Below are 23603 nucleotides of genomic sequence, written 5' to 3'. Positions count from 1 at the left end.
GTGAGGAACAGAAACTGCACTAAGTGGCCAGCTTTGGAGGTGTTTGTAGGTGGATATTTTCTCTTTGGATGGAGCTAGGCTAGCATGTTCCACCTGCTTCCAGTCTTTGTGCTAAGCTAGGCTAAACGCAGATTTCCTCATTTCATTTCTGATCCTGGTCCGTCAGTTTCTTACCTTGTCCTTTCTTGTGTCATTCGTTTTCTCAGGTTTTCCTCCCTCCATGCAGCGTAGCACTCAAGGGCCTCAGTTTGGCCCCCACCAGTCAGCACCACCCATGTCCCCTCACTCAGCATCGGGGGGACCCATGCACCACAGCTCCTACCAGCAGGGCGGCTCATATGGCCAGTACGGACCCCCAGGTACACACTGGAACCTCAAAGGAAAAGCACTTTCTAAAAGTAACAAAAGTGAAACTTTAAAACAGTTTTTGCAAATTTTCCTTCTTCGCCCCGTCTAGGTAACTATCCTCGGCCCCCCCACTACGGCGGTGCCCCCAGTGCCAACTACAGCGGTCCTGGCCCGGGTCCCAGCTTAGCCAACAGTCTGGGGTTGAACGCCAGCAGTCCCATGCACGGTCAGGGCCCATCCACCCCAGCAGGTCGTGGCCCCGGACCTGGCCCCGGAGGTCGCCCTTACCCCACTGGAGGGAGCGTCATGGCCCCAACTTCCCCCGGCATGCCACAGCCCGCCGGGCAGGGCATGGGACCTCCAGGACCTAACACCAACCGCAAACCGCCTGAGGTTGGCCCCAACATCGGACCAAGTGTCGGCTCCTCATCCTCCTCGACCTCCGCCACAGCCGCCCAGGGCAGGTGAGTCTGAACAGAGGCAGCGTGGAGTCCGGAAGAGACTTGAAAATCAAAACCAGTTCCAGGAGTACCAGGGAAGAACAGAATAAGTGAAATATTAATAACATGTCAAACATAACATTCAGTTCACCATCAGCCTGTTTTCTCCATTATTAGTAACCATTTTCCAAATCATGAGAATTTACATTATATGAAACATCCACGTCATTGCAAACGGCAGCAACAACGTTAGCAGCAGCCAGACGTCTACATATGTTTTGTTCATTGATCTTTGCAAACAAAAAATGTGAGGGGATCAGATATTCAGTAAGAAATCCTCTAGCCTTGGATCCAAAATGGATCCTGAGCCCACCCCAAAGAATGCAAGGCAGAAATCCTCTCATCAGCTGGTTGCTGAATTTTGCATTCAACAGTTTTGAAGTGCTGATATTTTTTGTTGTTTGAAGCTGCAGAAAGTCGACAGTTTGGACCAAATCAAAGTTTCTGTTGCTTCTCCCTCATCCCTCCATCCTTCCAGGCCTCCCTTCGCTCGTTCCCCAGCCTACCACAACCAGTCCTGGCCCGGGGTTCGACCTGCCCTCTCTCCTACCCTTCACCCCTCTCATCCTCCTCCTCCTCCTCACCCTCCTCACCACTCCCAGCAGGGAACCTATGCTCAGGCCCAACCCACCGTGCAGACCCCCCCTGAGCATTATGGGTAGGTTTGGTACCAGAGCCTGACAGATACAGAAACATGACATTTCAGTAAAGCCTTTTTTTTTTCCTAAAGCGTTTCCTCATTGGATTAGCATCGCTGTTATGTGGTGTGTCATCCAAAATCCCTTTGCAGAATTTGACTTGAGGACACAGCTGCAGTGCTCTTTTTCACTGAAGTGGTGAAAGCTAACAAAGTGTATATACACACTGTCACACCCCCATCCGCAAGCTGTCACATGGCTGAAGGAGAATGTCAATAAAAAGAACTAGAGAGATAAAAACACCTCAAATACTCAGAACTGCTTATGTGGTGCCATGATGACACACACACATAGACTCAGAAGGTGAAAACAGTAGCAGCCAGGCTCTCTCACTTGGTAATGACGCTGGATAAAGCTGTATGTATGTATGTATGTATGTATGTATGTATGTATGTATGTATGTATGTATGTATGTATGTATGTATGTATGTATGTATGTATGTATGTATGTATGTATGTATGTGTCAGGCTCTGCTGCACACAGAGAGGTTACAGGGTGTTTTACTAACCAGACCACTTTCTGCCCTCTGGCGGCTCCTGCATGGCTTCAGAGGTGCTGCTGCTGCTGCTGCTGCTGCTGCTGCTGCTGCTGCTGCTGCTGCTGCTGCTGCTGCTGCTGCTGCTGCTGCTGCTGCTGCTGCGTCCTCACCAGGAAATAAGACAAACTGGTTTCATATCCACAGCTGCTTAAGCTTAATGTATGCTCAGTCAGTTGAAACTTAAAACAACTCTCGGCTAAAGATGAAGTGTTGCAAGCTGAGCAACACGACCGTGGAGTGATTTCACCCTGCAGGTCCGACTGGTTCACCCTCCAAAGAGATAAACAAGTGCACAACAGGTTGTTTGCAGGTGACGTCGCTCTTTTGTTGTGGTGCGAACTGCAGATGGAGGGCCAGAAGTGGTTTTCTGCATAGGAAGCACAATAACACACACTCAAAATATGTGTTTTGTCATCGTTTAGTGTTGCTCAGATTGATGAAACCAAGAAACCATGAGGAGCTTTTAAAATTCAGGTTGCACATGAATTGAACATGCACTGACTTACGTGAGTTAGTACATCTGTGTATGCAGACACCCAGTAACAGAATTGCACCCACGTAGCTTTTTAGTCATTTATTCATCAAACGACACCTTTCTGCGACCGGCTGATCTAACCTGCCAGGTGGAGAAGATAAAAACAGATCATGAGAAATCCTTCAGTTCTTTCTCTACATCTGTCTTTTTCTCTGTTCTCAGTTTTTGTCTCCAATAACTGCACGAGTCCTGGAGACGGACACCTTTTCCTCCTCCTCTGCCTCAGCGTGACCTCCTGCATGCAAGCTGCTATCTCACCAGCTGGATCACATCTAGTCATGATAATGAAAAACCTTTTTCTTCTTCTGTGGTGTCCAGGCAGGGCAGCTACCTGGGCATGGCACCAATGGGAGGAATGGGCCCTGGTGGTCCTGGAGGTCCTGGAGGTCCTGGAGGTCCTGGAGGTCCCTATAGCCAGCAGTCAGCCAGTAACTCTGGGAGGATGACCCCACAGGGACCGCCCTACAACGCCCCGTCCTCAGGTAGGCTCGCAGACCCCAGTGCAGTTAGGATCAGGAGTTTTTCTGAATGCTTGATCTTTTGGAAGTGATCTCATAATTAAAATCTTTCAGGCCCCATGATGATGCCAGTCGAGGGGATGGGGGCTCATCCAGATGCTAAGCAGAGGGTTGAGCTCAGCAAAGAGGGCATCTCCCCTGCCACCGAACCACCCAAACCCAAGGTGCGTCCTTTGGCTTCCTCCACCAATCATAGTGGCTGTTTGCTCTGCCACTCACGCCAGCTCCCACGTTGCTGTTATGCTCTCCTAGCATGCTCTAACAGATGCATGCGTGCTGAGCCAAAGCAGAGAATGCATCTTAATAGCACCGATGCAGGTTTTGAATGGTCGTATTGAGTATTTATGTTGAACCTTTCATGCAAAGATGCAGCGTGGAAAAAAATGTTTCAGGCTTTGGGCGTTAAAAGATGACGGAAAGACAGACAACAAGAAATGCAAACCAGTTCAGCTGCGCACACACACACCTACACAATGGATTTCCGTTGGGAGAGCAGACGGAGGCGGCTGTCCCAAAACCCTCCTACAAATGAGGCCATGACCTCATGTTTGCAGATAGTTTGAGAAACGCTGTGTGTGGGTTTCTTGCTCACATGCAAACAGCGTTCTAGGTCACGAAAGCCTGCATGCACACGTGGAGCTGAGTGTTCGGACACGATGACGTCATCACCTCAGTTCCTTGCTCGTCGTTGCTTTGAGTAATGAGCACACATCTGAAACGACAGCAATGGAGGACCACTGGTAGTTCACATGTGGTTAGCGCTGCCAGGCTGTGTAAATACCTACAAGTGAATAAATAATTCGCTACATTCGTTTGTTTTCAGTTACTTCCGCCAAAGGAAAATAAGCCGCTCTACATTGTTGATGAAGACTTCATCGCCACCTACTTCATGATGTTTCCAAAGCCATGCCAAATAATCGTGATCTCAATATTAAGCAGAATAATCATGATTTTCATTATTTGAGCGGCCCTCGTGAAGCAAAGTGTAATTCAGGTTGTTTAAATTCAGGTGTCAACTTTTGCGTGCAGTCTTTTCCAACCAGCAGAGTTTTGACAAAGAAAGTGATTCCCTGGTGCTTTTTTTCTGCATTCCTAGTTGGCGCTCCTCATTTTGCTCGACAGTATTGATCAGTGTGTTTCCAGCAGCATGGTGTTCGTTACTCTTGTCATTGTTTCATCTGGGTTTGACTGTTTTGGAAGTGTTACAGAACACCCAAAATAACCAGTTCCTGCCATCGGGAGCCAGACTTCCCTCCGACGCAGCTTCTGTTTAGCTTTTTTTCTTCCTCTCTTGCTTGTTTTGTCTTGTTTTTCTCCACTTGTTTAGTTCACTCTCGGCTCAGCAGCTGGAGTGTTTTGAAAGCTCTGACTTCTCCTCCTCGCTGCTCCCTTTTGACTTGCCTCTCCTCATTATCCGACAGTGAAGAGTCGGCCTTGATCACAGATCTGTGTAGGATGTAGATCTGGCGGTCGGGGTTATGTGAGACGACTCGTCTTTGTCTCGGCTTTGACTCGGGTTCACTTGATGAGAAGTGGCTGCTTTGTGTCTGCACTTTGTCGAGGAGTTACAACAGCGAGTCGCGGTGTTTCTCCGGAGCTCCAGAGAGACTTGCTGCTAATTTCTGCTGCTTTTTGTTTTGTGCTGAAGCAGCTTGCTCATATTTTGATGCTCCGCTGGTTAGGTGTGTTTTGTTTTTTTTTTTTCTGTCAGAGACTTCAGAATAGATGTGAGACAACAGGAAAGTGTGAACACGGTGGAAACTTTAAAGTCTAGAAGCTCAGTTGGCTGTTAAAATTCCACTATTTTCCCAGATAACTAGACAACAGAATAACTCAGAATAACAGTAAGCTGGCGTGTAGACTGAGGCAGGGATCCGTGTCCTTTGAAGCAGAGGTGAAACCTGCCTGTGTTGTTTTTGATATTTGGCCACTAAATCCTCTCCTTGGAATTGACTCTTACAGGGTTTTATTAAATGTGTATATTTCAAAAGATTAGAATTGAACAATAATAAAGAAAGTTAGCATTCACAGAAAAAGCTTGTCACGCATGCTGGTAGTAAGGCCATTAGTGAACATCAGTGCTCTTTTTTGAAAAGTCTTGAATTGCCTTCACAAGGTCAGAAGCTGCACTTGTTGCAGGTTTTATCTGCACCTTCAGACGTGCTGACAGATGAATCTTTCATGGAAGTTAAAACAGTAATCTGTTGCTCAATGTTTGGTCTTCAGACGGTTATTAACCAGGTTTTAATCACAGAAAAGACAGCTAAGAACCTGCTCGCTGGTGGTTGCTACTTGTCTGCTGTGCGATTTAACCCGACTGTCCATTTGCTGCCGGCTGCTAAATGCTAACGCTAATGTCTGAAGCACGGATTTCCTCCTGTACTTCTGCTTGTGGGCTCTGTGAATGTCGAGGTGTGTGCGCGCTCCCTCCGAAACATTAAAAACAAATCTCTCATGATTTTGACATTTCTGTTCTGCCGTGCTGACGTACCCTGACCACGTGGCTCTGTTGTGTGTGTGTGTGTGTGTGTGTTTGTGTTTGTGTTTGTATTTGTGTGTGTGTGTGTGTGTGTGTGTGTGTGTGTGTGTGTGTGTGCGCGCGTGCGTGCGCGTGTGTGTGTGTGTGTGAATGATTTGTGTGTTTTGTATCACAGGACAGCTACAGCTCTCAGTGTGTGTCCAAGCCCCCCACCCCCTCCCCCATGTCCCCCAGCTCAGCTAGTCTGTCCTCCTGTCACGGGGAGGACAGTGATAGCATTAGCAGCCCCGCCTGGCCCAAGACGTCAACAAGCCCTGTAAGTGCAAACAAAAGCACATTTTTGTCTGTTTTTTGTATTTTTGCGGGTTCTGCTGTGTGTAAATGTCGAATCATGCAACTTTTTTTTTGGATGATTTTTGACTTTGACCATGCGCTTTCATCACCACGAAGCCCTGCTTCCTGCTGCTGACGTGTGAAAACCTCGTAACTCCAGATTCTGTTGCTTTTGGATCAGTTGATGGGTTTTGGTTATTTCGCTCCCCTGCTCTGTTATAATCCATCAGGTGATGATAAAACCACACAGGTGTTTCCTCTCTTTTCCAAGTACTACAAAACGTGACTTTTTGGAGATGCAAGGTTTTCATTGGACAAAGCAGCATTGTGCTTGCATCTTTATTATTATTTTTTGTAAATTTTAGGGGTGTCACGATTCTCCAAAAGCCATGATTCAGTTTCATTTTCATAAGATACAAACATAAACTGCATGATATCAGGTTTATATATCGATATATAGTATAATAACAGCAGCTTATTTCAAGGAAACTGGTCGACGTAGAAAGAAAAAGAAGCGTCACTAGATGGCAGAACTTGATTGTTTGTTTCCTCGCAGCGTGTGTGCGTAGCAGCATGTATCTGCGGCGTAGCCTACAAACTGTAGTTTGTTGACAACTTAACAAGGAGTCAGCGATCGATTTTAAATTTAGAATCAAAATCGTGACACCCCTAGTAACTATTGCAGTCCTAACGCTGCTTTTTTATTGTGTTTTGCTTTGTAATATGATTTTCTCGTTGTTTACTGTGAGACTTTCTCATTTTAAAGGCAGTTCAAGTTCAAATTTCCTTCATTTAAAAACCCGCGGATACAAGGTGGCAGCATCTGTGTCTCAGGCTGCTGACAGACGGAGAGGACAGAGGTCATCGGCATCATGAAAGATTAACGAGACTCTCTTTGTGTAGAATTCTTAGATGGCAGGAAAGTCAAGCTTTGCGTCGACCTCCCAGCTGGATTTTGGGTCTTCTTGCTGTAGATTTGTCCTCAGCACAATCTAAAACTTTCAAAGTACAATGTCAACTCCCCCATCGATGAGAGAGCGAGCGCTTTGCATTCATATGGCTGATGCTTTTAACCCAAAGGGATTACAATAAGTGCATTGAAGCAGGCAGGGAGTGTGTCCCTTTTAAACAAATGACTAAAAGCATGCTCAGTGCGACAGTACGGGTCCACAGAGATGGGGTTTATTATAAAGAAATGACAAGTAAGTGCTTCACTCTGGTGACTGTGAGCGTGGCCGGATTGGCAACAATGCACAAAAAGTCTCACTGGTGTGTCCAGGGTCTAATGAAGGACCCTGTGGTCATGGAAGTGCATTGAAGTCACAGTGATGGTGTGTGTTGTCTAGGTGAAGGTTGTGTGGTTGAATTCATAAGAAACAATACGTCACAGAAAACTGGTGTGATTCGAGATGTTCTGTGCGCTTTAAAAAATGATGAAATAAAATTGGGAAATCCCATCTGATCGAACAAACTGGCCTAAATGTTGAAAACACAGGGGAAACACGGAACTCAACTGTCCTAATGAGAAAGTCTCGTTCCTGTGTCGTCGGCCATATTTGACACGGCTGGCTGTGTGTTGGTGTGTCTGACTTCGTCCAGCTGTGGTGAACACGGAGGTCGCTCCTCTGGTTGTGTTTTAGTGCCGCTGGTTCGCTGCAGTGCTGCCCCACCTCCTCAGCTATTTACAGACCCAGAATTAAACCCATTTTCAGAATTTGTTTCTGTATTTTCAAAGGATTGTCAGCACACATGGACTGAAATCAAGGACCTCTGGTCAATATTTAAATTTTTTTTAAATAACACACAGTGGAGAGACTAAAAGAAATGTGATGAATCCATTGACTTTGCAGTTTCTCTGTGTTTGGATGAACAGGATGCGGTGCTGGAGGATTTGACTGAAATGAGGGGCTGGGTAGTACTGTTGTGCTGTGTGTGTGTCATTGTGATGTGACTGTACGTAACCGTTGTGTAGGACTGCACAATAATGACTCATTAAAAATGTTTTACTCGTTTTCCAACAGATATTGTAACTGTATGAAACAGGGTTGACTCGGCTTTTTGCTAAATATTTTGATGACACTGAACTGACGCTTTTCTGCGTAATTATGAATTATTAATTAAAATGGTCAGAAAATGCCTAAAATGCAACAGTTTGTTGAATAAAACAGCTCTGTCTTTGAATCAGGAGGGACAGTTTCATAATTTGATCCTATGGACCTGATCAGCGTCACCACACTCTTCCACCTGGATGGATGAAAAAATGCAAATCACACTTTGAAGATATAATATTAAACATAAGGGCCAGCGCACCCAAATTACAGAAGAAAAGCACTTTTTATCTCCTGTGGCGTTGCCTTATAGATTGCTTTTTGCACTTGATTTAAAAAATGGATGAACAGGACTGCTTTCAAGTAGATTGTGGTGGATTTTGGCAGCTACCTCAGTCTGCCGTTGCCTCCCTGTGTGGTTGTCGGTGGTGTTGTGCAGTCCTTGTCCGGTGTGTAAGCTCGAGGCTGACTGTGGTCTCCTTGTCTCGGTCTCTGCAGAAGCCCAGCGTGGCCACCATGACCAACGAGAAGATCACTCGGCTGTATGAGATGGGCTCTGAGCCGGAGAGGAGGCTGTGGGTGGACCGGTACCTGTCCTTCATGGAGGAGAGGGGGACGCCCGTCCCGAACCTGCCCGCCGTGGGAAAGAAGCCTCTGGACCTCTGCAGACTGTACCTGGCTGTCCGAGAGATCGGAGGCCTGGCCATGGTGAGAAATCCATTTTTTCCCTCCCCTGCAGTTTTAAAGGTGAGGTGAGTCATTCTGGACGATTGTTGATGTTCACTGATGAATCTGTCATGGGGTAAAGCTGGCATGCTAACATGTAATAGCATTGTGAAGGAGAGACGGTGATGTGAACAATCCAGAATGACTCACCTCATCTTTAATGTTGGCTTGAGACAGAGAAAAACAGACATCTGAGACTTTGTACAAAACGCTGTCGGACACTTTTTTGCATTTTTGCTTGAAAAAAATGACGTGAGTGATGAATTTTCTGTTGATCATGAATCAATAAATGTTTTTTTTCTTGTTTGATTTTCAGTGGGATTGACGATGAATTGAGTTCATAAATCTGTTCTCTACCTCCTCCTCCTCCTTCTCAGGTGAATAAGAATAAGAAGTGGAGGGAGTTGTCATCCCAGTTAAACGTGGGGACGTCCAGCAGCTCGGCCAGTTCTCTGAAGAAGCAGTACATCCAGTACCTGTTCGCCTACGAGTGTAAGGTGGAGCGAGGAGAGGAGCCTCCACCTGAGGCCCTGGGACCCGCCGGAGACAGCAAGAAACCTCTGTCACTCCAGGCCAAGATCCAGCCACCCTCCCCAGGTGAGGAATCACCTGTTTTCTGTTAGAACTTCACAACCACGAGTACTTAATAACCTGTAACCTGAGACTTCTCCTAAACTAAACCTTAAGGAAGCCGTGAGGTTTGGTTGGCTGTTTCTTCCTGGTTTGTCCCTACAAGCACAAAAAACAAGCGTATTAAAGTGAACCCACAAGGATTACAAACAAGCAGTGTATGACAGTGGACCCTACAAGAGAAAGTTTACAACCAGAAGACGTGATTCCTCAGCGGAACGGATGACGAATGTCATCAAGCGTTGTGGCTCTGTTTAAATGTCCCATCATGTCCCACATTTCCATCAGAGACGCCTGAATAACAATGCGTCACTTAACAGAAAGATGAAGCCAGCAATGTTACAGGTTCTCTGTGGGAAAAGAGCTTAAATGATGCCACACACACACACACACGCACACACACACACACACACACACACACACACACACACACACACACAAAGTCTTATCTGATTATGTAACAGAGTTGCAGAGTGAGTTGTCAGGCGGGGGAGGTGAGTGTGAATGTAAACATCAGTGACCTCAATCTGACCCAATTTCCCACGATGCCTCTCTCTCTCTCTCGCTCTCTCTTGCTTTCTCTCTCTCTTTCTCCCTCGCTCTCTCTCTCCCTCACTCTCTTTCTCTCTCTCTCTCGCGCTCTTTCTCTCTCTCTCTCCCTCGCTCTCTCTCGCTCTTGCTCTCTTTCTCTCTCGCTCTCTCTCTCTTTCTCTCTCTCTCTCTCGCTCGCTCGCTCTTGCTCTCTTTCTCTTTCTCTCTCCCTCGCTCTTGCTCTCTCTCTCTCTCTCTCTCTCTCTCTCTCTCTCTCTCTCCCTCGCTCTTGCTCTCTCTCTCTCTCTCTCTCTCTCTCTCTCGCTCGCGCTCGCTCGCTCTCTCTCACACTTCAGAGTTGATGACAGGCAGCGACTACACATCTGGTCAAAAGTGAGTTTAGACCTGAGTTTGACTTTTTGACATCTAACTTTACTTTGAAAATTATCGTATTATAACAAAGAAGCACGTAAACTAAACTGCACAAACAAGCCTTAGCTGAGGCTAATTTAGCCACTTCTTCCTCTAACTGAGAAATCCATCCCGATGCTCTGTGGTGGGACTCATTCCCCAGATTCAGCTGATCAGGAAAGAAAATATAAGAGAAAAAAAGCCTTATTAATAATAAGCACCGATCAGACTGCTGAGATCGATCACTGAGTTTGACACCACAGTGAACACAGATAACAGATTAAACTCAAGTGCATCAGCACCAAGTTTCACACCATCTTGTTACAAATCTGTGTTAATTGTAGGTCTGAACAACTTTCTTCCGTTATTGGACAGATTCTTCTGTTGTTTCCCCCCGTTAACTTTGATTGCGGATACAGTTAAAGTCAGAGAAAGAAGGAGAGTCTGTGTGTGAGCAAGAAACACTTCTTACATCATTTATCGTCATTTTCCTTCAGTCACACATGGGGCTGATGATACCTGAGCATCAGGTTTTTCATATCATTTCAGTTTTCCCCAAAATATTTATCCTAATAAATTATTTCCAGTGTTCCAAAGATTGCATAATCAGAATATCAGTAAACACAGATGGAAATAGTAATAATAATAGAAACAATATCAATGCATTTTGCCTGTAGAGACGTTTCCTGTGCCTCTGAGCAGGACAGTGTAAACACAGAATGTAGGTTGTTATTCATGAGCAGGTGTTTGTTAAACAGGTAAAAGTCTGCAAAGGGAAGACACTGCTGCTCTGGCACCGATAGCTGAGCCTTCATTAACATGAGCAGAGTGCACACGTGTGCAGAACCAATCAAAACTCTCCACCGCTGACGTCTGCTCCGGCGGTAGAAATGGACGTGGCTTCATGTGACGCTTCAGCTGAAGGGACAGATAGGATGTCCGTTTCTCATGCTTCCACGCCTACATCGTTACCGCACCAACCCATGCAGATCGGTTGGTGAAGTCTGATCTGCCCACTTTCAAAAAAACGTGTGGACTGTTTGTGTTAAAGATCTGATTTGAGAATGAAGTCTGAACAAAGGCTAAGACACAAGTAAAGATGAACCATCTGTCAGTTTGCATCCTCCAGCTTCTCTGCAGAATAACCTCACAGTTGTGATCCCTGCTGGTCTCCAGGAAGCCGTTGGCTCCCAAAAAGTCCACAAGTACTGAAATAACCAATGTGGTCCAAAAGGCTGTATTATTATTATGACTCCCAGTGATATTTGTGGTCCTCAGTTTCTCTTGGTCCGCCTCTTTTTTTAGGCATGTCTGAGTAACTGCTGTGCAAAGTCACATGACAACATGTAACCCTCGTTCTCAGCAGGTTTTCTGTCTGGTCTGTATCTCTGCAGCCAACTCGGGCTCCCTGCAGGGCCCCAACACCCCTCAGTCCAGCAGCAGCTCCCTGACCGAGGCCCCCGGAGACCTGAAGCCCCCGACCCCCGCCTCCACCCCGCACAGCCAGATGGGCCCCCAGCCTGGAAACCGGTAGGGAATGAGCTCAAACCCAAATTCGCCTGAGTGATTCAGTCAGGTGTTATTCTCAGAATCCTGAGGGAGTAAAATTCGCTCAAAATCGTTCAGTTGTTCAATTTCTGCTGTGGTTTATCTGTCAGGAACATGGGAGGAGTGAGCGTCCAGGACCCGTTCTCTGAAGGCAGCGATCCAGCTTTCCACAACAAGCGTGGCCCAGGACCTGGCAGCGCCCCCTACCAGCAGGGAGGAGGCCCAACGGATCCGTCAATGAGGATGCAGTACGAAGCCAACAAAGACCCATACGGAGGACAGAGGAAAGGTGAGGAGGGAAAAACACTGTTCAAGCACTTTGTTGGTGGATAAAAAGAGGGTTTGTTCAAAATTAACGCTTATGATGACATTTAAAACTCATAGTGACCATTAACACTGTCATAAAGTTTGATATAGATCAGCTTCACTCTACTGATGTCAAACGCAGTGATATGTTTTCAGGCTGCATCTGCCAGTGGTCCCAGATCCCTGTTGGTCTGTTCTCTGTTCATCTGATCCAGGACCAGTTTCCACTGAGTACAAAGGGAAACCAGTTAATCAGTAGAGAACCAGCAGCTTTCTGGCCCTGGCCAGTGTGGAGACGGTCCAGTCTCATTACCCTGTGTGTTATTCAGGCCTTTAGTTGCAGCCATTGTGCTGTGCTGCCCCCTGGTGGTCAAAACTGTTTTTTCTCATTTAGTGTTCGTGCAGTTGGTTTCACGTTTTAGCCCATTATCTGGTATTGCACACACATTACATCACCCCGCAGCATTTTCCAAAATCCTCAATCAGATTTTAGATTTTCTACCTTCCAGGCAATTAAAAGTAGTTTAAAAAAACAACATGGAAAATAAAATAAATCTGAATAAATCAATGAAGTTAATCTGCATCACTGGGGTTTTTATGATTGATTGTCATTCTTACCAAATTAAATAACGTACCTTTGCCTTCTCTTCTTCAGGTCCGGGGCCTGGCGAGGCCTTTGGTCCTGGTCAGATGCCCAGCGGTGCCATGCAGGACATGTACCCCCGCGGGCCACCCTCTGGGCCAATGGCAGGGATGGGCCCCAGACCACAGTACCCCTACGGCCCCGGCTACGAGCGCAGGTAAGATACTGGTCAGGCAGCTTTAGGGCTCTCTGCGGTTTGGAGTTTCGTTTGCAGCATTTAAAGTTTGCTCGGAGCATAATTGTGCATTCCAACCTCAGCGTGCATTTTTAAGTCATTGCTGAGTGAACATGTTGTGCCTAATATGAAATAAGGTCTGTTCTGCTGTTACTGAACACAAAGAAATAGAATATGAGAATCATTTGGTGGAGATGATGAGGATTTGGGCTACAACTGTGAAGAAGATTTTTATGCTGGAAAGTACATCTTTGCATTTAGCATTTATAAGAGTCATTTCCTGTTCTGCAGGCCGGACCATGTGATGGGGCCTGATGGAAGCATGGCACCCCCTGGAGGTCAGAACAGCATGGGTCCCTCTGGAAACGAGGCCGGCATGTACCCCAGCAGATACCCCCACCAGAGGTGAGAGGAGGGCCGGGAAAGAAAACATGTTTTTAAAAGTGTTCTTCAAGTTTGTAATTTAGTTTTTTCTTTGAGTGTTTAAATCCATTTTGACACACTCTTCTCCCCCACTTCAGGCATGGACATGATGGTTATGGGCAGCAGTATCCTCACAGCATGGCCTACAGTTCCCATCAGCCCCTGTACCCTCAGCAGCAGGTGAGCACTCTGTCTCTGTCTGCAGAATTAATTTAACACACTACTTAACGAGTGCTGAATCGTGAAGCAGTAAAGTGAGCTCGTCCTGATGCATGTTGATGAGGAATGATCCAGATCAGCTGCAACATGTTTCTGATTCTCCGTCGTGTGTCTGCAGGGTTACAAGCGTCCGATGGAGGGTCTGTATCCACCTGCGAAGCGTCATGAAGGCGAAGCGTTCGCTGTGCAGCAGTTTGGCTCTCAGCAGCCCGACATGTTCGGCCCCTATGGTGGAGGAGGCGGGGGCTACATGGGCCCCGAGCGTCGGCCGGTCCAGGGCCAGTACCCTTATCCTTACACCCGGGACCGGCAAGGACCCCCGCAACATAGCATGATGGGCTCAGGACCATCAGCAGTGTCTGGGGGCCCCGGAGAGGGGCCGCAGGCCAACATGTGGCACCCCAGGACAGACATGGGGTACACCTACAGTCGGCAGGGCCAGGGACCCCCCTACCCTGGCATGGGCCGGGGAGATGACCAGGAGGGCAGGGCTCCTCAGGACAGCCAGTGGCCCCCCAGTCATCCAGGTCAACGCCAGCCTCCATATCCACCCCACTCCTCTTCCTCCTCCCCCTCCATGCCCCCTCTGCCCTCCAGACAGCCCCCCTCCTCCTTCCAGGCCACACCTACTGTTCCTAACCATGTGACCCGCTCTCACAGCCCCTCCTCATTCCCCCGGCCTTTGGGGGGTTCTCTGTCCCCCAACAGTGCCCCCTACCTGCCCTCTATGAAGAAGCCGGGGCACCCCAGTGTCCCCCCTGGCCCCCCACCCAGTCAGGGCCTCCACCTCATCCACAGAGAGGTCAGCTTCCCCCCCAACTCTGTAGAGGCCACCCCCCCAAAACTGAAGCCAAGACGTCGGCACACCGCCAAGGACATCGGTTAGACAACACACACACACACACCCACACACACACACACACACACACACACACACACACACACACAAAATAAAACAAACTAGCTGTAGACACGATAAGTTTCACTTATTTAGTGACAAGCAGAACAAATCCGGTTCTCAGTTGTTCTACAACTTGACACCATGTTATTCAACTCATCCTATCAGGAACCCCAGAGGCATGGCGAGTGATGATGTCACTGAAGTCTGGCCTATTAGCAGAGAGCACCTGGGCTTTGGATACCATCAACATCTTGCTGTATGATGACAGCACAGTGGGCTCCTTCAGCCTCACACAGGTCAGACACACACACACACACACACACACACACACACACACACACACACACATACACACACACAGTGTTGAGTTCGTAGCAACAGAACATTAAAACAGGAACACGTCAGAAAACAGGGAGGACCTGATAAGAGAGGAGAAACAAGAGCCTGTCTCTTACATAAGCCTGTTTCAAAATAACAGCCTTGAGTTAAGTCACTTTTAGAGTTTTTTAGTTGTCTGGATACTGCAGAAGAAGAACTGGCATAAATATTGAATTTTTGTTAATAATAAATGATCAGCTGACCTCCTCCTGTTCTCCTGCAGCTGCCTGGTTTCCTGGAGCTAATCGTGGAGTATTACCGCCGCTGCCTCATCCAGATATTTGGCATCCTGGAGGAGTATGAGGTTGGAACCGAGGGCCAGAGGACTCTGCTGGGACCCACACCTGACCCCCCCAAGAAGGAGGAAGTGCCCAAGGAGTCGCCACCTGCCGCCTCCGAATCTAACAGCCAATCAGCTGAGGAGCAGAGGATACCGAGGACGTCAGCGGAAGAGATGGAGGCAATGTCACCGCTACCCACTGCTGCACCCACCATCAACACAGAGGAGGAGGTGAAAGACAGTGAATCTGTTGTCAAAAAGGAGGTGGAGGTGAAAGACGAGCACCAGGAGCAGGTAGAGCCCCGCCCCCAACAGGCCAGCAAGTATGACAAGCTGCCAATCAAGGTGGAGGAGACGGGGGAGGAATGGGAGGAAGTGGAGGAGCGCTGGGCAGAGCTCAGCCGACCCAACGGCTTCATCAGCGGCCTCCTGCACTGGAAGGCCGGAGGAGGAGACTCTACCACTCACATCCAGACAGGAGACTCCACCCCCAGAAACCTCTCAGCAGAGAGGGAGAAGGGAGGTGGAGGAGATGGGGGAAGGAGTCAGGAGAGAGGGGAAGCAGATGGCAGGCAGGAGGAGGGTAAGGAGGAGGCAGAGGTAGGCACGGAGCAGAACCAACCAGCCGGTGAAGAGACACCACCTGAAACACAAGAAGGTAAAGACCTTAACAAATGGTCACTCAGAAAGCAGATCATGTGTTCATGTCTTGTTCCAGGCCAGACATGAAAAACATATTTTGAAAAGTAATTATAATCTTTCATAAATTTAAATTTTATTATATGAAAGATGATTGTAATTACATATCACAAGTTTGAAACTTGAATAAATCTTTTGGTATGGAGCGTCCTTTGTAGCCGCTCCTCGTCTCTGCTGCAGGCTACAGGCTACATTAGCTGCAACTAGCATGATGTATGGTGGGTGATGTAGGTTGCAGGTTTTGACAAGGAAGAAGAATGAGTGGAATAAAAAAGTTATTTCTCTTTAACTGTGCATGTACTGCTGATGTGTTGTAGTGTTGGTCTTTTGCCACTAGGTGGTTCCCTTCCTGTTTGATAAGCATTTAGTCTGAACAGCCTGCTGCCAGTTTATCAACATCAGTAACTGTTCAAACAGGTGAACTGCACCTTTAATGGTAAAAATAAAAACAACAACAACTCTGTGTCTCCTCTCAAGGCTCCCCGTCAGAGGTCACAGGCCAGACGTCACTGGTTCAGAGTCCCATCAGCCCGATGGAGGACGAGCCTCGCTGCTGGGACGAGGCTCCGCTCTCCACGGCCGAGTCCTGGCAGGACTCTCTGGCCAAACGCTGCGTCTGCATCTCCAACATTGTGCGTGGCCTGTCTTTCATCCCCGGCAATGACAACGACATGTCGCGGCACCCCGGCCTGGTGCTGATCCTGGGCCGGCTTGTGCTGCTGCACCACCACCACCCCCGCAGGAAACGGACACCGCCCTCCTACCAGCGGGAGGAGGAGCAGGGGCTGGCCTGTAGCCGGGACGAGTGGTGGTGGGACTGCCTGGCAGCGCTCAGGGAAAACACACTGGTGACGCTGGCCAACATGTCGGGCCAGCTGGACCTGTCGCTGTACCCCGAGAGCATCTGCCTGCCCATTCTGGACGGGCTGCTGCACTGGATGGTCTGCCCTTCTGCTGAGGCCCAGGACCCCTTCTCCTCGGCGGGAGGCTTCTCCTCGCTCACCCCTCAGAGACTGGTGCTGGAATGTCTGTGCAAGCTGAGCATCCAGGACTGCAACGTGGACCTGCTGCTCGCCACGCCGCCCTTCAGCCGCCAGCAGAAGCTCTACGCCACGCTGGTGCGTCTCGTGGGTGAGAGGAAGAGCCAGGTGTGCCGGGAGATGGCGGTGGCCGTCCTGTCCAACCTGGCGCAGGGCGACCCCACAGCAGCGCGCACCATCACCTTGCAGAAGGGCAGCGTGGGAACTCTGATCGGCTTCCTGGAGGACAGCGTGACCATGGCTCAATACCAACAAAGCTCACACAGCATGCTGCACTCTGCTGCCACACCGGAGCCGCCCAGCGTTAACATGATGTGCCGTGCCGCCAAGGCGCTGCTGGCCATGGCGAGGGTGGAGGAGAACCGGACGGAGTTTGTTCTGTACGAGAGCCGGCTGCTGGACATCTCGCTGTCGGCCGCCCTCAACTCCTCAGTGGCTGCCATCATGTGTGAAGTACTTTTTAAAATTGGCCGCTCGTGACACGAACACCGCCACGGAGCACGCTCAGTGGCGCTAGAAGCAGCTCCGACCATGTGACGAACTGGCTCCTATTATATTTTTATTTAAAGAACAGAACACAAATGTTTTTACATACAAATGAATATATATAGAATATATATAGCTCCTCGGCTCCATCCGCAAAATGTTTATTTGGGATTTTTAAGTAATTTTAATACAAAAATATTTAATACTTGTATTTTTAATTTTTTTATTCTTTTGTCAGTTTGTTGTTTTGTTTTTGTTTTAACCAAAGTGTGACGGTGGAGAACACTCGGGTTCTGGCTCTCTTTGATGTTTTTAAACAGACGTGGTCGTTTCTTTCTGTTTGCGGGGCTGTTTCTGGGGGGCGGGGTTAGTTAGATTTTGGAGGCGGGGTCAGATTTATTTAAATAGTTATATGTTGTAGATAGGCCTCTCTTTTCTCATGTGGTATGACAGAGGAAACACTGATGTTCAGTCATGTACTTTGTTTTGGTGCAATAGGTTTGTTTTGGGCGTTTTTTTTTTACTTTAAATGTGAATAATTTGATCATCTGCAGTTTGACCATCAGTATTTTGCCGAACCACAACAGTATCAAGCGTCACTTCCTGTTTTTTAAGAACTTTGTATGTGTCCTCCACCAATCAAATCCAAATTTCCCTCCAACGCCATCATCCTCCTGTGAATAGACGATGTACATTTGACTCGGTGACGGTAACTGCTGATGAATTATCATCATTAATAATCACAACTCTGCTCACCCGAACGTTTAGTTTCTCTTCCCAGCAGGTGAAGACTTGTTTCTGTATTTAAGGAAAAATCCACAGTTTCAGGATGTTTTGGGGGTCGGATCTGGGAGGGTGTGTTTGATTTGAGAGACTGTATGTACAGGAGGTCGGGGGGCGGGACTGTACTCATCATGTTGCTAACTGACACAACTTCAAAAACAGTTATAACAAATGTAAAGAGAGAGAGAAAAAAAGAAAATCTCTACATCCAGAGCGTCTCCTGTTTGATTTGACAGACGTTTCTTCAGGATGAAATCTTTATATGTTCCACAACAAGAATAAACGTTCATGAACTCTGGTTGAGCACTGTGAACGCAGCTCTTGGCTGGTTTGTGAGCAGAAAAAGTGAGAAACTTAACATTTTTGATGAAATCTAAAAGCTAAACTGAAAGTCTGCAGCCACAGCTGATCCCCTGAGGATTTGATAGTCACGGGAAAAACAAAATCGTTAGATAGATTCGGTAATGTTAAGTCAAATCTGCAGGACAAAGATAAAAGTAGTAAGAAGAATGTAAGAAGAATAAGATCTAACAAACTAGTTTTTCTAATTACTAATTTTTGAAAATAAAGCCAAATTTAAGTGAATCTTGATGACAAGAGCGTCAACTTTAACAGCATTAACTACTGCGACGGCGTTCATGATGAAAAAAAAACGTTTCTCTGATTATTTTGTCCCTCAGCTCCTGTTTGTCTCCACAGGTTTATCGTCACTCTTTAATCTTCAACGTCGCCTCTGAATTTCCCAGAATGCATTTTCGACAACACAGCTCAAACGCGTTTTTTCACTAGCCGATTTTAAGTCCTTAAATTTTGGAATGTCCTTGAAAGCACCACAGCGGGCAGAGATGAGATACCAAAATAAGAGCACGGCAAGAGTTTGCGTTTACAAGATGACGACGGACAACTTGAAGCGTCGGAGCTAAAACCTTCAGTTCGGACGCGACGCCTCAACAACCACCACGCTTTTATTTAGAGTCTGAACGCAGCAGCAGAGACATTTCTGTAACCGTCAGTCGGCGTTTCCTCCAGTGCTGGACTTAAGTCCAACTTTCTGACTTATTTTCAAACCCTTTTTTGGGCTAACTTTAGAATGCTAACAGAATATTTTCCCTGTTAGCTGAAGCTGCTTCAGAAAGAATCACTGTTGGAAAGTATGAAAGAAGAACTGTACCGGTGGGTTTTTAGCCGTTATTTTAGCCGCTACCTCCACCCGCCTTCAGGCAGGGCAGGGTGTCCGAGTGAGAAAAACAAGTGCGACCGAAGAGCATCAAGAACAAGCAGTCGAACATCGACCTCTGACCTTTATGAAACAAGTATGTTAAAACCAGTCTGCTTTCCAGAATTTAACATATTTTCAATGGAGTCCTGCTTAAAACCACCCACCTCCTCTTCCTCTTCTTCTTCTTCCAAGGGAAAAAAAAGACAAACCAACACACTGACGGTCAAATCACAAGTTCATATTCAGAGAAACAAATGTTTGTTGTTCAAATGAAGCACACACTCAAACACACATCTTTATAAATATTTTTCAAGGAGAAGGGGCGGCAGTCTGGGTACCAGACTGGGACCAAACTGGTCCAGAGGATTCTCCAGTCTCTGCTGAGTAACTCTTCAGCAGTTATTTCCAGTCTCTGTGTTGTCTCGTTTGATTGGTCCTCCAGCAGCAGCAGCAGCAGCAGCAGCAGCAGGTTACTTTGACTTGAAGACAGACTCCCAGTCCACAGGTTCAGATCCAGCTGAGGACCCGGTGGACTTTGGGATGGACGGGAAGAAGGACTGCATCTTCTGTCTGAACTCCGACAGCTGAAAAGGAAACCGAGAGAGAAACCTGGTAACAGAGAGCTCTCCAGAAATTTCACTTATTTTCTCAAACTATTTCAATGTTATTTGAGAAATTTAACAATTTTTCCAGGATTTTTTTTGCTCTTTAAATATTTCAACTTTATCTTAGAAATTTTACAACTTGATTTTTGGAAACGTTTTGCTAATAATATTTCACTTTAATCTCAACGTTGTCCTTGAAAGTTTGTTTTTTCTTTAGATATTTCAGTAATTTTTCAGTTTTGACTGCTTTAGAAAATGACTTTTTTTTAGTTTTGTTACAGAATTTTTTGTATTTTTTTCTCCTCACAATACTACATTTTTTCTTGAATCATTTCAACTTATTGTCTAAAATTTACAACTTATTTTTGGAAATTTTAAAACAAAACAATCAAACAGATAAACTTCAGTGTGTCCCCAGCGGCTGGTACGTACGCTGTGAACACCAAGGACTTTCCACACAGTGAGACTGAGCAGACCGACTCCACAGCAGGCGAACAGGGAGCCCCAACCCAGAGCTCTGAGGGCCAGAGAGGCCCCGCTCTCTGGGGCCGCTGCTGTGCCTACGACGCCCTGCAGGGGAACCAGACAGAACCAGAGTCAGTTAAAGACAACACAGACCAGAGTCAGAGAGACAACATGAAGGCAGCAGGAAATAAATGAGCGGATAAATAAAAATTTGTTTTTTGAAATGCAAAAATGTAGCATGACATTAAAGCCAAGAGTCTTTAAACCAATGACATAAAGATGATACAGTCGTGGCCAAAAGTATGTGGACAGCTGTGTGTGACTGAGACATCGTGTTCATGAACAGCCTCCTCAGCTGGCTTTGGTCTGTCCTCCAGATGTTGACCCTGCAGCAGGAGAACAAGGCTGTCCACATACTTTTGGCCACATACTGTATAAAATCTATTTCTTTGTCAATCAACTAATCATTTCAGGACGACTTCTTAATGTGTAGAAAAGCCAGATTACACATGGTTTATATGTTTTCATTCCCCATAAAGTTTTATTGTAGTTTCACACGAAAGGACAGAAACGTTCCCGCTGACTCCTCTCCACCACATGAAGCCCCACGCTTAATCTAATTTGACGGCTTTTACTTTTATCTGGGCCCTCTGGGACCGAGGGTGAGACAACAAAGACGAGTCTGTGACAGAAACGGAGTCCGGGAATAAGCGCTCGATTGTGCCTGAACGCCGAGTTTATCTCAGACACAAACGTCCATGTGCGTCATGTCTAATCAGATCCTGTGAGCAGCCAATAATCACGCAGTTCCAGCTGACAGGACGCGTTTACAGGCCGTGTCGAGAAATACTGAGATTTCATGCAGAGTTTGTTCTGAGGGCTATTTTCAGGAATGTGTCGAGACGTTTTCATCGCGTCTGGTCAGGAGGGACAGCAGATGTGTCTCAGCTTGAGTTCAGTTTGGTCAGAGGGTTTAATCTCTGTCACCACTGGAAACTGTGAAGGTCAGAAATCTGAGAAAAACAAGACAAACTAAATCACATGGCAGCGTCAATAACATCACGGCCGGCTTCTCACACACACACGAGGAAAAGCTGTACAGCTAAAGAGCCGCCAACGTGTGCCACCTGCTCAACCTATCAGTGATTACTCAATACAAAAAAATCAATCAGCAGCTGCTTTTATAGTTGTTTATATCACTTTTCAAACATAATACCAAAACTTTCTGGCTGCCGTTTCTCGAATCAGACAAAATTGAGTTAACTGCTTAAACAGAAACACAACTTGAGCCCCGTGTTTGTCTTCAGTGCGGCTGTAAGGAGCATGTGGACATGGGAGATAACGTCAAAGCGTAAATCACACTGAGTCTAAAAACACACTCGGAATTACAACCCTGAGAGGGAAGAGAGTGTTTTCTGACATTAACTGCATCGATCGGAGTCTGTTTTATCTTAATTTCCTTCATGAGCTGAGTGTCACAAATCAGCAGCCAGGACGCAGTAACTGACTTCCTGTTGTTTTTCATCATTTTCTGACATTTTAAGCACAAACAATGAACACAGTCGTTAGCTGCAGTCCTGACGCCTGCTGATGGCCACGGGAAGGATTTGATTCTTTGTTTGTTGAACTGTTCGGCGCAACAAACTGTTTTGTCGCATTAAAGTTCAGTCCTTAATGTCTCGTGCAAAAATGCATTTTTCCAACTGAAAGGAGAATTACAGCTCAACAGGAAGCCACAAACAAAAACCAGCCAACAGAAAAAAAAACACAAATATCCAAAGCTGCAGTCTGATAACTAAAACAGATCAATAACTTGCAGTCTGTTGATTAGATGGAGGCATAAACACATGTCTCTGCACTGTAGAGATGTAGGGATATTCGCCGGTGGGAGACGTGTACCTTATTAAACCATTCTGGGCTTTTTTTCTTGGCAAGTGCCAACGTGGAGCCGAATCCTGCGATCATCCCTGCAGACGCCACCGTGGTCAGAAACGCTGCACCTGCACACAGGAAGTCAGGTGAGACGCTGAGAAACCGTTTTCCACTACATTTGTCTGACAGTTTAGTTACTAGTTGCTTTTCAGATGACAGTTTTTCATCCCCTTCCTGTCCAGTGAAAACCACGTGTCTCCAAATGCGTTGATTTTGAATGTAATCTGAAGGATAAAATGTTCATTATGGGTTAAAAAAAAATTCTCCATCTTCAGCTAAATAAACTGTTTAAAAGGCCTCTTGGATCAGCTGGAAAATGCATCGTCACAAAGCTGAAAACAAGTTCTTTTATATTCAGAAAATTCACATTAAAATTTGGTGAACGTCATCAGTGTCTATCATCACAATGTATTTCAGTGGAAGAGGGCAAAGCAACAACAAATATGGGCTTTTGATTGATTTTATTGAGCCGAATTGATCAGAAAGACTTAATGTTTCAGACACAATCGTTATCACAATTAATGTCTTAGGCGGAATTCAGAATGACCACAGAAACTTTAAATATAGAAGTTTTGAATGGAGTCTGGCGTCACGCCCTCACTGCACGACAGGAAAAATAACGCCCCCGTGCAGGATTAAACTACAAATTCAGCTGCAGTCATGTATCGTATTTTCATGGTGTTCGGGTTTCTGAAGAACTAAAGAAGCATAAAAATGCCTGATTTTTAAGGGTTTGGTACGTAAAAGTGAAGAGCGAGGAGCAGACAGGTCGACATTGCTGTGACCTCGGACAGAAAAACACGAGTAAATCCCAACAAACCGCAACGTCTGCTAACAGTTACAGTGAATGTAAACTACAAGCTAACTGCTAACTTGCCTTTTAACATCTGCAGTTTGACCTCCTCATCACTTTCTGCTCCTTCTCCCACACTCACTGCTGTGTTTTCACGAGCTGCTGTCATGTTGCTTCAGTCCGCCTGCGTCAAGTCACCGGACAGAAACGACAACGATAGGAACTTTACAACGCTGTGTTTTAATCAAATATTAATTTAGAGCAGTAGAAAATTAGGATCCACAAAACATAACTCTAGCCATAGTTTGTTCTATGTAGAAGATATTGTCTGCATTTATTTTTACAAATTTAAGTCAAGTATCTATTAAATTTATTTCGGAGAGGGCGGAAAGAGTCAGAGACTGAATCCTGG

General features: G+C 46.4%; 2 protein-coding genes across 5 annotated transcripts in view; one reads left to right on the top strand and one right to left on the bottom strand.

Annotated features, from left to right (window-relative positions):
- Nucleotides 1–18490, top strand: part of arid1b (AT-rich interactive domain 1B) — a 40278-nt gene extending 21788 nt beyond the window's left edge. Inside the window, exons 7-23 of one of the 4 annotated variants that reach the window (XM_070986733.1) lie at nucleotides 207–359; nucleotides 458–812; nucleotides 1327–1506; nucleotides 2939–3102; nucleotides 3193–3302; nucleotides 5793–5933; nucleotides 8497–8706; nucleotides 9102–9321; nucleotides 11691–11826; nucleotides 11955–12133; nucleotides 12806–12950; nucleotides 13260–13373; nucleotides 13490–13571; nucleotides 13729–14491; nucleotides 14677–14807; nucleotides 15113–15827; nucleotides 16346–18490. In XM_070986733.1, coding sequence (XP_070842834.1) covers nucleotides 207–359; nucleotides 458–812; nucleotides 1327–1506; nucleotides 2939–3102; nucleotides 3193–3302; nucleotides 5793–5933; nucleotides 8497–8706; nucleotides 9102–9321; nucleotides 11691–11826; nucleotides 11955–12133; nucleotides 12806–12950; nucleotides 13260–13373; nucleotides 13490–13571; nucleotides 13729–14491; nucleotides 14677–14807; nucleotides 15113–15827; nucleotides 16346–17388 — 4841 coding nt within the window. In that variant the 3' untranslated portion in view covers nucleotides 17389–18490. The remainder of the gene's footprint in view (nucleotides 1–206; nucleotides 360–457; nucleotides 813–1326; nucleotides 1507–2938; nucleotides 3103–3192; nucleotides 3303–5792; nucleotides 5934–8496; nucleotides 8707–9101; nucleotides 9322–11690; nucleotides 11827–11954; nucleotides 12134–12805; nucleotides 12951–13259; nucleotides 13374–13489; nucleotides 13572–13728; nucleotides 14492–14676; nucleotides 14808–15112; nucleotides 15828–16345) is intronic. The other 3 variants (XM_070986732.1, XM_070986730.1, XM_070986734.1) reach the window with 3 other exon arrangements.
- Nucleotides 17894–23399, bottom strand: tmem242 (transmembrane protein 242). Its single transcript, XM_070986736.1, has 4 exons — nucleotides 23276–23399; nucleotides 22366–22466; nucleotides 20434–20571; nucleotides 17894–19980 (listed from the first exon to the last, which is right to left on the bottom strand). The coding sequence occupies exons 1-4, from the start codon at nucleotides 23358–23360 to the stop codon at nucleotides 19867–19869; spliced, it is 438 nt and encodes a 145-aa protein (XP_070842837.1). The 5' UTR covers nucleotides 23361–23399; the 3' UTR covers nucleotides 17894–19866.
- Nucleotides 23400–23603: the final 204 nt, after the last annotated feature.

The sequence above is a fragment of the Chaetodon trifascialis genome, chromosome 19, assembly GCF_039877785.1.
Source record: "Chaetodon trifascialis isolate fChaTrf1 chromosome 19, fChaTrf1.hap1, whole genome shotgun sequence".
NCBI classification, from domain to species: domain Eukaryota; kingdom Metazoa; phylum Chordata; class Actinopteri; order Chaetodontiformes; family Chaetodontidae; genus Chaetodon; species Chaetodon trifascialis.
This window is presented reverse-complemented; position numbering and strand designations above follow the sequence as displayed.

Bases quoted from the DNA above. Each gene is read 5' to 3' on its own strand.
- tmem242 (XM_070986736.1), bottom strand. From the start codon at position 23,360: ATGACAGCAGCTCGTGAAAACACAGCAGTGAGTGTGGGAGAAGGAGCA. The intron at 22,467-23,275 runs GCAAGTTAGCAG...TCCTGTGTGCAG, and splicing joins CAAACTGCAGATGTTAAAAG to GTGCAGCGTTTCTGACCACG. The intron at 20,572-22,365 runs GTACACGTCTCC...GTTCCCCTGCAG, and splicing joins GCCCAGAATGGTTTAATAAG to GGCGTCGTAGGCACAGCAGC.